This window comes from Corythoichthys intestinalis, chromosome 2, assembly GCF_030265065.1.
Source record: "Corythoichthys intestinalis isolate RoL2023-P3 chromosome 2, ASM3026506v1, whole genome shotgun sequence".
Lineage (NCBI taxonomy): Eukaryota > Metazoa > Chordata > Actinopteri > Syngnathiformes > Syngnathidae > Corythoichthys > Corythoichthys intestinalis.
In genome coordinates, this window is record NC_080396.1 from 38197350 (window position 1) to 38211807 (window position 14458).

At 40.3% G+C, this 14458-nt stretch overlaps 1 protein-coding gene across 7 annotated transcripts in view; it reads left to right on the top strand.

Moving 5' to 3' along the window:
- The first annotated feature begins 1800 nt into the window (after positions 1-1800).
- The window catches only part of slc26a6 (solute carrier family 26 member 6), a 35421-nt gene continuing 22763 nt past the window's right edge, over positions 1801-14458 (top strand). For 4 of the 7 annotated variants that reach the window (XM_057829959.1, XM_057829960.1, XM_057829961.1 and 1 more), the window contains exons 1-6: positions 1910-2281; positions 2676-2815; positions 7136-7275; positions 7566-7676; positions 11216-11349; positions 11524-11688. In XM_057829959.1, coding sequence (XP_057685942.1) covers positions 2676-2815; positions 7136-7275; positions 7566-7676; positions 11216-11349; positions 11524-11688 — 690 coding nt within the window. In that variant the 5' untranslated portion in view covers positions 1910-2281. Of the gene's footprint in view, positions 1834-1909; positions 2282-2675; positions 2816-7135; positions 7276-7565; positions 7677-11215; positions 11350-11523; positions 11689-14458 lie in introns of those variants that run through there. The other 3 variants (XM_057829957.1, XM_057829956.1, XM_057829958.1) reach the window with 3 other exon arrangements.

Consider the following 14458-nt stretch of genomic DNA (forward strand, 5'->3'; position numbering starts at 1 on the left):
CATGAGTCTCTTCCGTGTGCTCTTGCTTACTTCAAAAATACTGCACGCACTTTGAAAATGAGAGCGCCACTGCCACCCACGGAGTGGATGTGCAAGTACACTTTATTCTAGTACGGCAAAAAAAATAAAAAAAATAAAAGCATGTTCCCCGAGGTCACTCGCGCCCCCCCTGGCATCGCTCTGCGCCCCCCTGGGGGGGCGCGCCCCACCATTTGAGAAGTACTGAAGTAGCCTAACACAAATGAACAAATATAAGTCCAAAGTGCACATTGACAGCTAAGACGTCGTCCCCATCAGAGCAAATAAAACTAAATATGATAAATAAGCCACCTTAACTCTTTCCTTGCTCTTAAAGATTTGATCCATTTTCTGCTGCATTGCCTTTTTTTTTTTTTTTTTTTTTTTTTTTTTTTTTTTTTTTTTTTTTGCTGTTTCAGAAAACATGCACATTTGAACCAATCAGAGCTAATTATCTCTGGTGATCACATGTCAGTATGTCAGCCAAATGAACGGATAAATGAGTCCAGGTGTTTTGCTTTGCTTTTGCACATTGACATGACTCGTCATCATCAGACTCAGATAACTGCAGCAGCTGGGGAAACCTCCATGCCGTCTGTGGAATAAAATAAACAATAAATATCGGTGGAAACGGATTACGCTACATAAGCACTTTATTATGCCTGTTGTTTACACTTGTGTATGTAAATCTGATGTTGGTAGATTGTTTTCTTCTTGGAGATTAAATGCATGTGTGGCAGCTTTGTATTTTTTTTTTTTTTGTACATAGTGTTTTGACAGTTGCCATCATATTTTCGGAATCAAAGCACCGTATACCGGCTCTGAATCTTATACCGGAACTGCGTTCCAGCCCTGAATCTTATACCGGAACTGCGTTCCTGACCGTTCCCGCCCACTTTCACCCCTGCATATGACTTATCCTCACGAGGGCTACGGGGATGATGGAGCCTATCCCAGGCAACTATGGGCAGGCAGGGTACACCCTTATTCGGTTACCAGTCAATCGCAGGGCACAACGAGACAAACATTCATGCACACATACATACTGTACCTACGGATGATTTGGAGTGTTAAGTCTGTCTACCGTGCATATTTTTGGGATGTGGGAGGAAATCTGAGTACCTGGAGAAACCCAAGCAGGTAGGGAGAACATGCAAACTCAACACAGGAAGGCCAGAGCACGCTACTATGTCGCCAGGTCCTTATAGGGTAAAGTTTTTTTTCCTTTTTCTTTTTTTTTGCTGTTGTTGTAATAACCAGAAATAGTTATTTGCCCTTAAGGTTTCATAGCCACTGATGGACGGTGCTTAGTCACTATATTGTGGAAGAAGCGGTAGGGCTGAACATCCTGGCAAATCACTCATTTATGAAATGAAAAATTTATTGCTACAACTCAGCAATTCAGCACTAAATCATTCTTTGTTTTTGCACGTTTTCAGGACTTCAAGCATTGTTCCTCAATTTGGAACCACAATGAAAATGGCTTTACAGGGCCTTTAACTTTTTAACAGAAAATGTTCTAAATTTGCTTTCAATGTCTTGATTTTTTTTTTTAATCAATCAATTCTTGATTAAGCCATTTAAGGAAGGATCAGTATAACATGTGTAAAATATGACATTAATTTTATTTGGTTTACAATAACAAATTAGTCTAGTAAAAACAGGGTGCTACGTGACACTGGCTATTACAGTGCATTCTGGGATGTGTAGTTTTATGTACAGACGAGCAAATTCAGATATTGTTTTGTTTTCCCCTTGAAGTAAAGATATGCCGCATCACAGATAACAACCAAAGAGAACTGTCGGTTTCTCATGGTAATAAAAATATGTTCGAAAATAACAACAGTGTTAAAGGATCGCGTGGACGAGCTGGAGATACGCGCGACTTCAGACCAGGGAGGGAATCTCACATAGAGAGGAAGAAGCGGAAGTTATTAATTTTCTTCGCTACAGATACTATTCTGTGCTGGACTTCTACAACTTGCACGGCTAGTTCTACTTATGTTTTGCTTTTGAAGTTTTGTGGCGAATCCACGCCACGTCAATATTATGTTTTGAACCACCCCAAAAGCGGAGCTCTTGATTCAATTTCAATGTAGATTCGTGTACGTAATCCGTTGTTTGACGTTGGAAATTAACCTTGTGCATGGGATATTTGCGTCTAATTGTGTGTTTTAGTACGTTTTCTGCTTCCTAACTCCTTTGGCCCAAAGTGCTTCAGAAGGGAAAGAAACACCGATGACAACATCAGAGGGGATGAAAGGTGCGCATGTAACAAACTTCAAGTCATTTTTGCAGGCTTGAGTTTTATTGTCATTTATTTCGATACGAACTACAACAGAGGCATTCAGAGCAAGAGAACGAAGGGGGGAAAGTGGGTTGTAAACGGTCTCCGGTGTCCAGAGTTCAAGGCTGTTACCCACCCTCTTGCACACACACATGTAATTTGCTCCCCTCTCTTTCTTTTTGCAAGTGAACTCTTGCAGATATCTGTCAAATGGGTCATCCTTTCGCTCTCCTTCTTTTATGCCGCAAAGCAACTCTACTAGGTCGTGTAGTTGAGATACATTGAACACACACTCAATATTATATATGCAAGTTCTCTAGTTTAAAATACTGTAATTCCTGAGTTTTTTATTTTATTTTATTTTTTTTAGATGTACCAAATGGAACAAAATAGCTCTCCTGAACACAGGCATGATCTTACTGTGGCTCTGGATGAAGCCAAACTGGAAGTCATTGGGCAGCGAGTAGATGCATCCATGTCCTTCTTGGAGACTGTCAAAATGCAGTGCCGGTGAGTCAAAGGACTGATTTACGACACACTCTCAACTCACTAGCGATAAACGTCCAATCTCTTGTGACTGTGATGACTGGCATCGAGTGAGGATTGTATGACAATAGCAACCATTGAGTTGAAGCAACACTTGGTAACTTTTCAGTTTTGATTGATTTTAGCGACACCGGTGGACAAAAGCGGTAATGTTTTGCCTTAAAGAGCATATGACACGAGAAAAAAAGTCTTAAATGGCATTATTATGTGAATTAGAATCATATTTTGAGACGATTCGACTATATACAACAATTTAGCAAAGCACAGATGACGAGAAATTAGTCTTTTAATCTGCCGGTTAGCCACGCCTACCATTATAGGGCTTTAGCGTCCCCAACAGGTGGATGACGTCAGCGGTAGACTGGGCTCATCGGTTTTACTTTTCAGCCCATTGAGGGGGAATTATTCAGAATGAGGAAAACGCGATGAAGAGAGCCGCAAAATGTCATTGTTTCAGTCTCTCTACTCCAATATTTTTACAGGATATTCTTTTTATCCAAGTATTTTTCCCCAATAGCTATATAAATGGCTTGAGAAGGACCAGTCAGCCCGTCAAGGGGGAACTATTCACAACGAGGAAAACGCGACGAAGAGAGTGGCAAAATGTCATTGTTTCTGTCTCTTTACTTCAATATTTTTACAGGATATTCTTTTTATCCAACTATTTTCCCCAATTGCTAAATAAATGGCATGGTCATGACAAATAACAGTCTTGTGCTGAATGGAATATGAAATAATAAAAATGCATTTATTCAGGACGACATGGCAAAATTACTCCATAACGGTCAAAAGTGTCGACTTCACCTTTACTGTCGCACCTCCCGAACGATATTTTATGACACCTGAATCGGACATATGTCATTTCCCTTCCCAGGCTTCGGAGAATGTAAACAAACCAGAAGGCGTGACAGCTAGCCGACATGCTAACCCGAACCGAGTGATGTTTCAAAGTCTTTGAAGCGGAAAATCACACATAACTAGCCTGGATTATTTGACATGACGACCCGGTTGTCGATTGTCTTCGCGGATCGGCCAACCGCCCGGCGGAGAGCAATTTACAGTTCGTTCCCCGGAGGAGGGTGGCTGGAGTTGTTGTGCAGCTAACGTGCTGCTGCTAATGAGCATTAGGAGAGCTTTTTACATGCCTATCAATGATCAAACGTAAGTAGTCCTTTATTTAAAGGAAGTTTGTAGTGTTTACTTTGTAATCGTTGTATTCGTATTTGACATAATACAAAACAAGATGTTTACTCACTTCCTCGTAAGTCCAATGGTCCCACAGTAGTAGGGCTTGGCCAATATCCATGGTGAATGGGAACCTTTTGAAACTCCAAAAAGGCGCATACGCCTCTCCCTCATACAGAATGATTTTTCTGCAGCCGTTTGGCTGGCGTGATGCGAAAAATAAACGTATTAATCCGCAAAATCAGCTGAATCCTTCGTCCTCATACACAACAGTACACTGTAGCGTGAAGAGGACGTTTTCTACCGTACATGTCACAGCGCCCTCCTCAATGCAAGACCGAAGCCGGAAGTCACTCATTTTCATGGCGCGGGATTAAAAAAACTAAATAAAAACAGCGATCGCTTCCACACACATCCAAGCGGTCCATATCATTCAAGGGCATAAAATACCGCGTGTATTATGAAATAAACATGCTTTTTCGTGTCACAGGCACTTTAAGGAAGACTGCGTTTCCCATGAGGACCGGCAATCGCGTGGCTTAAGGCCGAGTTATGCTTCCGCATCAGACCTGCGCCGTCAAGGAAGACCCGATTTACGACCCTGCGCCGTAGCCTGACGCGGTCCTATTCAATTTTCAAACCCTAGCGTCACGTCGACGCATATGACGTGACAGAAATGGACTTTGATTGGTCTGCTTTGACTGTTGTTTCCGGTTCAGCTCGAAATCACCGCCAATGTATATGCAAAAATGACCAAGCCGACGGGAATATCATCGAAGCGCAAGTCTCGTCCAGACATCATTAAGATTGCCAAATCGAAAGGTCAGCGATTGAATTTAAAAAAAAAAAAAATGGAAGAACCACCGAGATGTGTGTGTTCGGAATCAAGTGGCCAGACGAAGCGGTGACCCAGCCAAAAACTGCCAGCTTTTTATCACTTTATGTCGTATTTTTGGTTGGTGCACGTCATCATTTGTTGTGTATATCCGTTTGGTCTGTGACTTATTTACGTGTCACACTTCAAGTATATGAAGAATAAAGCACAGGTTTGGTGTCAAAAGAGTTGTTTTGATGTTTCATTTTCAACAAACGACAATTCACACACAATACATCATCAATGATTGAGAGTGCCTCGGTGCTTTGATGATAAAGTTAACATCAAGGCTTCCAACGCAGTTTGGGAAGTTCCGTAGATGCCAGAAATCTGCTATGGCTTCCAAATGGCTGGTTGTAGAACACGACAAAAAAATAAGGCTGGAGGGCTTGCCAGATCTCGGACAAAACGCTGGACGCAGTGCTCGACGCCAGTCTGAAGCTAGCCGCCACAGCTATTTGGTTTTCACCCGAGCCTAAAACTCTCTATGCGTCATCAAAAGTTGGACAGACCGCCTCGAAACAGTCAACTGCGTCGCCTGCACCTCAACATTTGCATGATCAACATTTATTCAATGTTGTTGAGCTGAAGATCCACATTCAAGCGCTCCATCTTGCATTGTTTATTTTTTTTCTGTTTAACTAGACAAGAGGAAGTCAACAAGCATGCCCCAAAACCGTACAAACATAACGCCACACCCCTCTAGTGGTTTGGCGGTGAATTACAGAGCAACGCGTCACCTGGCTGGAGAACCATCAAATGTCGAATGACGCCGTAGTCTCTGCACCGTCACCGCAATGCGGGAGCATAACTCGGGCTTTAGTGTGGCTAACCGCCCCCCACCCCATCCGAACTCATCAGCGATGACGAGTTCGATTGGGGTAGGGTGTCACGCCAGTGAGTGAAAGCCAGTACAATGTTTATTCTGTATATCGTGGTAGCCTGCCTTTTTGTCCCTCCTCAGACAAAACGTTTTGTCTCTTTTTTTGCACTGCCATATTTGCAGAATTCGGCCGAAAGCGTCCGCATCGACTTCCGTCTTTATACTGGATGGAGAAAGGGGAAGTGGCGTATGCCGTAAAGCAGTCAGCACATTGGAAGTTTTTTTTGTGTGGCAGGGTTTCTGCCACCCTCCTCAAAGTTAGTGCCGGTGAAAGCGATACAGACCCCCTCAAGATATAAAAAATGTGATAACTAGTTGTTCGTCGACGTATTATCACAAATATTATGAAAATATTAACTCATTTGCTCCCAAAAACGTATCAATACATTCTATTTTTAATTGCTTCAGTGTCCCAAAAACGTATTTATACGTCTTTTGCATTTTTTTTCACAATCGGCATCTACAGGTTCCCATGTGTCTTAGATAGAATGCACAAAGCTCAAAACCCATTTTAAAGCAATAAAACTGGCCACTGGAGTGCAGTAGCGCATTTGGTAAGACCCCCAACCCGATTCAACCAGTACAGCGTAGTTGTGACCGTGCTGCTTGCCTAGCAGAGCCCGTCATGCAGGCTCGCCGCTCGCGTCCCCCGCACCCTCCAGTGTCCCGCACGGAAACGCACACGGCCAAACCAGTTCCCCCCAGGAACACAAGTTCCCCAGGCGAAAGAGGCAGTGGTCACCACAAAAGAAAGACTAAAAAAAAATCCATCTTTACAAGACAGGCGGCAATGAGGGAAAAGTTTAACCCGCTGTCGCAGTCACCAAGCGTCATCTCTCAGTTAGTTATGTGTGAATAAATTGTTACTTTGCTATCAAAAGCTCTATTTGTCCGGTTGTTTATGTTATTTTTTAAAAGGAAAACATTATTTAGATGTTTGGGATGTAACTAAAGCAAAAAAATAGCTGTGTTAAAGTCAAAGTTATGTTTGAAATGTATGCGTTTACAAAAAGCTAATTTTCTCCGTTTTTTCATCAGAAATTGGAAAATTGCTCAATTGCTTTCTTCTAAAGAATGGAAAAAGATATGAACTTACTTTTTTCTGCTGAAAGAAGAGAGTTTAATCTTTCTTTTGGTGGGTTCCATGTTTATATAGCAATACAACAGAATTTTCTGTGGGCCTTGCAAAATCAGTCAAAATCCAGTAAAACGGCCGGGAGCGAAGGGCCTTGCTCTGGTGAAAATGGCTGGGAGTGAATGAGTTAAATAAAGGTTGAAAAGCTACCTATTGTTGCTTTAAAAAGAGCCAACTTCTAAATCTGTGCGTTTGCTCCCCATCCAGGTGTTCAGGCTCCAGGTTAAAGGGCACTCTGCTGGGCATCTTTCCCATCCTGTCATGGCTGCCCCACTACTCCATACGAGAAAGTGCAGTCAGAGACCTGGTGTCTGGGTTTAGCGTGGGCATCATGAATTTGCCACAAGGTGAGCAATGTTCGACCGTACAAAACCTGTCATTAAAAACACAAACAATCAAACAAATTTGAACACCAGCATGACACTAAGGTGCACCCGTGAATGTCATATCTGACTATCAAAGAAAGTATTCAAATTTGTGTCGCATTACTGCAAAAGTGTAATTATTAGACACCCGTTTATACACACTGTAGACATTTGTACTGCATAGATAAACAAGCACGTACTGGATGTGAGTGGTTACATTTTCAACCACGTTCCCTTATCCAAAATTCACATCCACATCTCTGTCTTACCAGGTATGGCCAACGCGATGCTGGTAGGTGTTCCACCTGTGTTTGGCCTCTACACATCTCTCTACCCACTGGTCATCTACTTCATATTTGGTACTTCCAGACATCTTGCTTTGGGTAACTGTCAGATTCACAAATAACAGCGAACAAATAATGTAATGTATCTCCCAGGTTGTATGCACTGCTCTAAATGAGTGAAATTTAGTAAAGGTGCTATATGGAGTTTGTCAGGTTTTTACTGCTACAGTACCTCTGGGCTAAAGCATAAATGCAGCCTTTTTTAAGCTAATGCACGGCGCGCATTCTTGTACGAGCACGAACATAAATCAAGGAGCGTTCGGCACATCAAATAGCCCCAGAAACTTAAAAACAGCAAAGGTGATTGTTTATACTGTTAGTAGCAAGCCTTAAGTGGGTTAGAATGTCTCTTCGCGGGTTTTGCCAAGAGGAGGCTCGGCGAAAAAGCGCTGATGCCATGGAGATGTGGACGTGTTCGGCCTGAGTATTCACACAACAAAGGCTTTCTTGTTTACCGTCTTCAGAAGAGGCTTCCTCCTGGGGTGACAGCCATGTACACCAATTTGATGTAGAGGGCATATGGTCTGAGCACTAACAGGCTGACCCCCCACCTTTTCAATCTCTGCAGCAATGCTGACAGCACTCCTGTACGAGACACTTGACATTTTGGAGGGAAAATGACAAGCAGTACTCAATTTAGACTATTAGCAGGTGTAACCCGAGTCTGTTCTGTGCCGCCCCGCGTTCCGCTCCCACCTCTGACTAGGCTGGGACGCGAACCCGCGCGCCGCGACGATTCTTGTCGGCAGGCAAGTTTGGTAACCACTGCACCAATAAAGCTCGAGCCAACGGCGCAGCCGTTAGCGACCTTACATGAAGGAATCGGCGGGGAGGTTTCCACGTGCTACAACGGATACACTTTCTGTGTACCCGTTACACTCTCCCCCCGAAACCTTCGCTGCCGATCCCGGACGAGCCCCCATTTGTAACCCGAGTCTGTTCTGTGCCGCCCCGCGGTCCGCTCCTACCTCTGACTAGGCTGGGACGCGAACCCGCGCGCCGCGACGATTCTAGTCGGCAGGCAAGTTCGGTAACCACTGCGCCAATAAAGCTCAAGCCAACGGCGCAGCCGTTAGCGACCTTACATGAAGGAATCGGCGGGGAGGTTTCCACGTGCTACAACGGATACACTTTCTGTGTACCCGTTACACAGGCATGGAAATCACTCACCTTTCGGCGAAATTCGCCGTTTTGAAGTCAAAAGGTGTGGCCTATGTGAATTGTGTAGATCCAAGGAGTATATTTTTAAGGGGTTGGAGGTAGTTATTCCATCTAACTAACTAATGACATGTTTTATTGAAGTTGCTAAGCCTGTCGTGATATGCATTGAGTCCATTTGTCGCAAGGTAAAAAACAGTAAGGGTAATTTCACGGCTGCGTTTTATCACCGCGTGCGTGTAGAGAACATATGAGACTCCAGTTCATTTTACAGATGTATATTGATAATCAACACGCCATAGAATTACAGTTCAGACATACAAAGTAAGGAAACACATGTATATTAAACACTGTAAACTACATTGAGACTAATGGGGAAAAAAAGACAACCTACTTTAGCCTGCTATAAAACATTGGCAGTCCCTTGTCCAAAACGCAAACTTGCGGTTAAAAGGTGAAACTTCAAACATTAAAAATCACTGGTGAACAGCACTTGCAAACGAAAAAAATTAAAAGAAAAAAAAATCTGAGTGACACCACAAGCAATGACGATAAGTGCTTTTTTGCGGAGTGTGAAGCTGTTAGCGGTTTAGCGAACGTACTTCCGGCGAACATCAAAATAAAAGCACGCCGCGTTTATATAAATAAAGATTTCTGGAGTTAATCCCCCATACTTCAGAATTATTACTACAGAATTCAGATTTTACACTAAGAATGGCTTTAAAATGACACCCTTTTTGAAAAATTTGATTGGCAATGAATATTATAATTCTTATAATGCTATTTTATATAGTAGTTTACTATAATAATAATAATGTTAAATATTTTTTTGTAAATTGTTTTGAATAATGTACAAAAGGCGAAGTCAGTGTTCTGAATCTGTTTACATTGCGTTCTTTTGCACTAGTAAATGCTATCAATATTTGACATCATTGTTTATGTGTGATTAATTATTGTTATTTACATGTTTATTTGTACTTTAATAAAGAATTTAAGTGTTTTTGGGAATTATTAAGCGTCAACAAAAATTTCATTGCTAAATTAGTAAAAAGTCGACTAATCGCAAAAATAGTCGGCTGACTAATCGGGAGAAAATTAGTCGTTTGGGACAGCCCTACCGGAGCATATTTGCTCCACCCCCTTCTCACCTTTTTAACCCCTGACCCATTTTCATGCCTGTTTTAGGGATGCACATTTTTTCATCGGGGTGTACTCACTTTTGTTGCCAGGGATTTAGATATTAATGGCTATATTTTGAGTTATTTTGAGGGGAAAATAAATTAACTCTATTATATAAGCTGCACACAGACTACTTTTCATTGTGTCAAAGTGTCATTTTGTTAGTGTTGTCCCATGAAAAGATATACTTAAATATCTGCAGAAATGCGAGGGGTGTACTCACTTTTGTGATACACTGTATCCTTACAACATATGGGAAGATAATCTACATTACTTATATAACCGAATTTTATGCAAATAAGCTTGTTTAAAAGTTGGTTGGGACAATTTGTGCCGTCTAAAAAGTTGGTAGTGTTATATCCCTACCGTCCCTATGCTAACTTACGCCCTTGACCAGGGTGGGCAAACCGGTCCTCGAGGGCCACAGTTGGTCCTGGTCTTTCTTCCAACTGATTCAGCACAGACAGTTTAACCAATGAGGTTTCAGTGGAAACAAGAAGCACCTGACTGCAATCAGCTGATTGCACTTATAAGAATCCAGACTGGTGAAAGGTTGTCCTCATGGTGAGTATGAACAAAAACCTGCACCCACTGCGGCCCCTTTGTGGAATATTTTGCCCACCCCTGCCCTTGACTCAAGGATACTTCTTTACCTCATTGAGCACTCTGCACTGTGCCCTCACTGTCAACCTGATAGGGAGACCACACCTTAGCAAAGTAGCAACAGTTCTGAACATTCTACATTTATAGAATCTGTCTTACTGTGGATATCTGGACATCAAGGCTTTTAGATAGACTTTTTTTTATTAAAGACCGTTTTCAACTTGATGCAAATCAACAATTGTTGATCGTAGATCTTATGAAGGCTTGGTTCACATCAACCATATCATCCAACCAACCCATTTAATCACATTGATTAGATTAGATTGATTTGGTTGTCTTCTATGACTGTTTACATATTCTGTCAATATAAATTGTGTTTGTATAGTCATGTAACTTAAAAGAAGATAAGAACATATTTTATGACCAATTTAAGGAGAAATCCAAATAATGCTGAAGGGTTCACCTACTTTTTCTTGCAACTACATAGGTGGCACTGCTTAAAACTACTGATGTATTGGTACACCAACAGCCTTGTCTTGTGTGTATAAAAACCTGCTTCTGTATATGCCAAACTTTTCCTGCTGGACATGTACTGTAACTTTGAAATTCCCTTAAACAAAATTGTGTTCATGTTTCAGGAACTTTTGCTGTCCTGGCCATTATGCTTGGGTCTGTTCCAGCCATTGTGGAGTTGCCTGGTGACGGTGCTGATGTGGTGACAGCTAAAGTAAACATAGCTGTCCAACTTACCTTACTCTGTGGTCTTATACAGGTACACACACACACACTTGTACCCTTAGCTCCTTTTCAAACAAAAATCGTACTTTTTGAAATAAATAATAATAATAATAATAATAAAATAAATAGTCCGGTTACTTGCACACATGTCCTATCTGTGAGCTTTTGAAACCATGAGCAATTTCTTTGTACATTTGTGTCCACTCAGTTGCTGCTCTATCTGTTGCGCTGCGGGGCTGTGTGCCGCTGGTTGTCTGATCCCCTTATAAGAGGCTACACAACAGGTGCTGGCTTGCATGTGGTTGTCATGCAGTTGCCTCTCATGACCGGAATAAATGCACAGAGACACACTGGACTGATGGCCTCCTCTTGGGTAGGACGTAACAACACAAGATGTTCATATACAGTCTTTGTACTTCTCTCAGCAATCTCACCTGATATATTTGTATTCTGTTTTTGTTCAAATGATTTGTCTTGATAGTTAGCAAAATGACATAATAGCTACTTTAAATCTTAATAAAGTAGCCAGGCACTACAATTGTCCCTCACACAGTTCACCTTTTGCGACCTCACTGTTTCACAGAATTTTTTTAGGGAGCCTGAAAACAGGTTTTGATCTTTGGTTTCATTCAGTAATAGTTTATTTTAATCTACCAAAAATTTTACCTTTGAGAGTCTTTGAGCAAGAGAGAAATGTAAGTGTTAATAACTCTCCGATCCAGGTGTTGAAAGTGCGTGATGAAGGGTTTCACAACCCTAATCATTAGGGATGTCGCACATCCGATCACGTGATCAGAAATCGGGATGATTGCACCATTTTTCAGAGGATCAGAATCGAGTGAAAAGGATCAGGTTTTTAGTTTAAAAAAATATACATATACATAGGTATATTATATATACAGTACCGTAATTTTCAGACTATAAGCCGCTACCTTTTTTCCGTCATTTTGAATCCTGAGGCTTATAGTCCAGTGCGGCTTATTTGTTGTTTTATTTGGGTTAATTGGTATTATTTTATTTGACAGCGGCTTCATGAGAGCATCATAATTATGACATGACACTATCATGGGCACTACTGATTGTTAATGTAACATGTCATTAAATGTCATCCCACAAATTATGTCACTAACTCCATTTATGTCCAGCACGGATCTTTTACATCCATTCAAAAGTGAGATCATTTGCTGGATAACACTAAATGACATCTGTTATAAGCATTTATTGATGCTCATGACAGTGTCATATCATAATTATGAAAGTCTAATAGCACCACTGTCAAATAAAGTGTTACTAAATACTAGGGCTGTCAAAATTATCGCGTTAAAGAGTGGTAATTAATTTTTTTAATTAATCACGTTAAAATATTTGACGCATTTAACGCACATGCCTGCTCAAACAGATTAAAATGACAGCACAGTGTAATGTCCACTTGTTACTTGTGTTTTTTGCCGTTTTGTCGCCCGCTGCTGGCGCTTGGCTCGGACTGATTTTATGGGTTTCAGCACCATGAGTGAGCATTGTGTAATTATTGACATCAACAATGGCGAGCTACTAGTTTATATTTTGATTGAAAACTTTACAAATTTTATTAAAATGAAAAGATTAAGAGGGTTTTTAATATAAAATTACTACAACTTGTACTAACATTTATCTTTTAAGAGCTACAAGTCTTTCTATCCATGGATCGCTTTAAGAGAATTTTAATAATGTTAATGCCATCTTGTTGATTTATTGTTATGATAAACAAATACAGTACTTTGTACGGTTGAATGTATATACACTGTATCCGTCTTGTGTCTTATCTTTCCATTCCAACAATAATTTACAGAAAAATATGGCATAGTCTATAGATGGTTTGAATTGCGATTAATTATGATTAATTAATTTTTAAGCTGTTATTCACTCGATTAAAAATTTTAATCGTTTGACAGCCCTACTAAATACTATAACTAGCAATTAATGAAACAACTGGAACAGTAACTGAAGAAATAATTAGCAATGAACATGAATTTTGACTTATTTACATCTGTAGCACTGCAATGCATGTGAGGAGGCATAACAGTGTTGACACTAGGTGGCAACAGAGATTGACTGTCTCCTCCAAGGGAGCAGTGATGGCCAAAGCTTCTTGGAGCAATGAAGCTTTGGAGCTAATTGGTTCAAAGCTTCATGGTGGTTCATTTGGTCTTATGACAGTCGTATAATGCGCCTTCCAAATGAAGTGTTACTGGTTAATAACTTTGTGTGTAAACTAGTGCTGCAACGATTAATCGATTAACTCGAGTATTCGATTAAAAAAAAAAAAACGAATTAAATTTTGCTGCTTCGAGCATTCGTTTAATTAAAGTGGTGTTGTAATGGTTTATTTTTGAAAGTGTTTGCATTTAGTGTCATTGATTTGGGTGGATACACTGCCCTCTAGTCGCCTTATTTTACATGGCCAAATCCAGCTGCTCCCTGTTAAGACCAACATAAGCTAGGTTTTTGTTTGAGCTAATGTTTTTCAATGCATTCGTAATTTAGTTTGAAGGTATATTTAGATATTTTTTGTGGGAATACGTGTCGGAACTATTTGTTGAGAGCATTGTAAGAAAAAAAAAAAAAAAAAAAGTTAGTATTTTATAGCATTTAAGCTAGTGGACTTTTGCTATGTAAGTTAGCCAATTGTCTTTTGTTGTACATATGTAGATCCTTATTTATTTATTTTTTTATACCGTTTGAGGCCCAGCTCAGGTATTTTAATTTTTTTCATGTTTATCCGATTGCTTGATTATTCGAACTAACTAGTTCATTGATTAATCGACTACTAAAATAATCGGTAGCTGCAGCCCTAGTGTGTTATCAAGCGTAATTAAAATTTTAGGTAAGAAATAAGATTTTTTTTTATTTTTTATAAGATCTAGAGGTTTTTGAGTGAAAACAGTAAAAAAGTTTTTTTTCTAGTCACTTCTGAGATTCAATTGTTGGCTGTTTTCAACAATCGAAAATAAAGACATTGATTGACTGAAAATGGTTCAGTATTAGATGAAATGTCTTGTTTTCTCATGTATATTTATAATTGCTCCTTACCTTAAAAAAAAAAAAAAAAAAAAAAAGTTTTTTCCGATTACTCGATTAATCGATAGAAATTTCAGTCGAATACT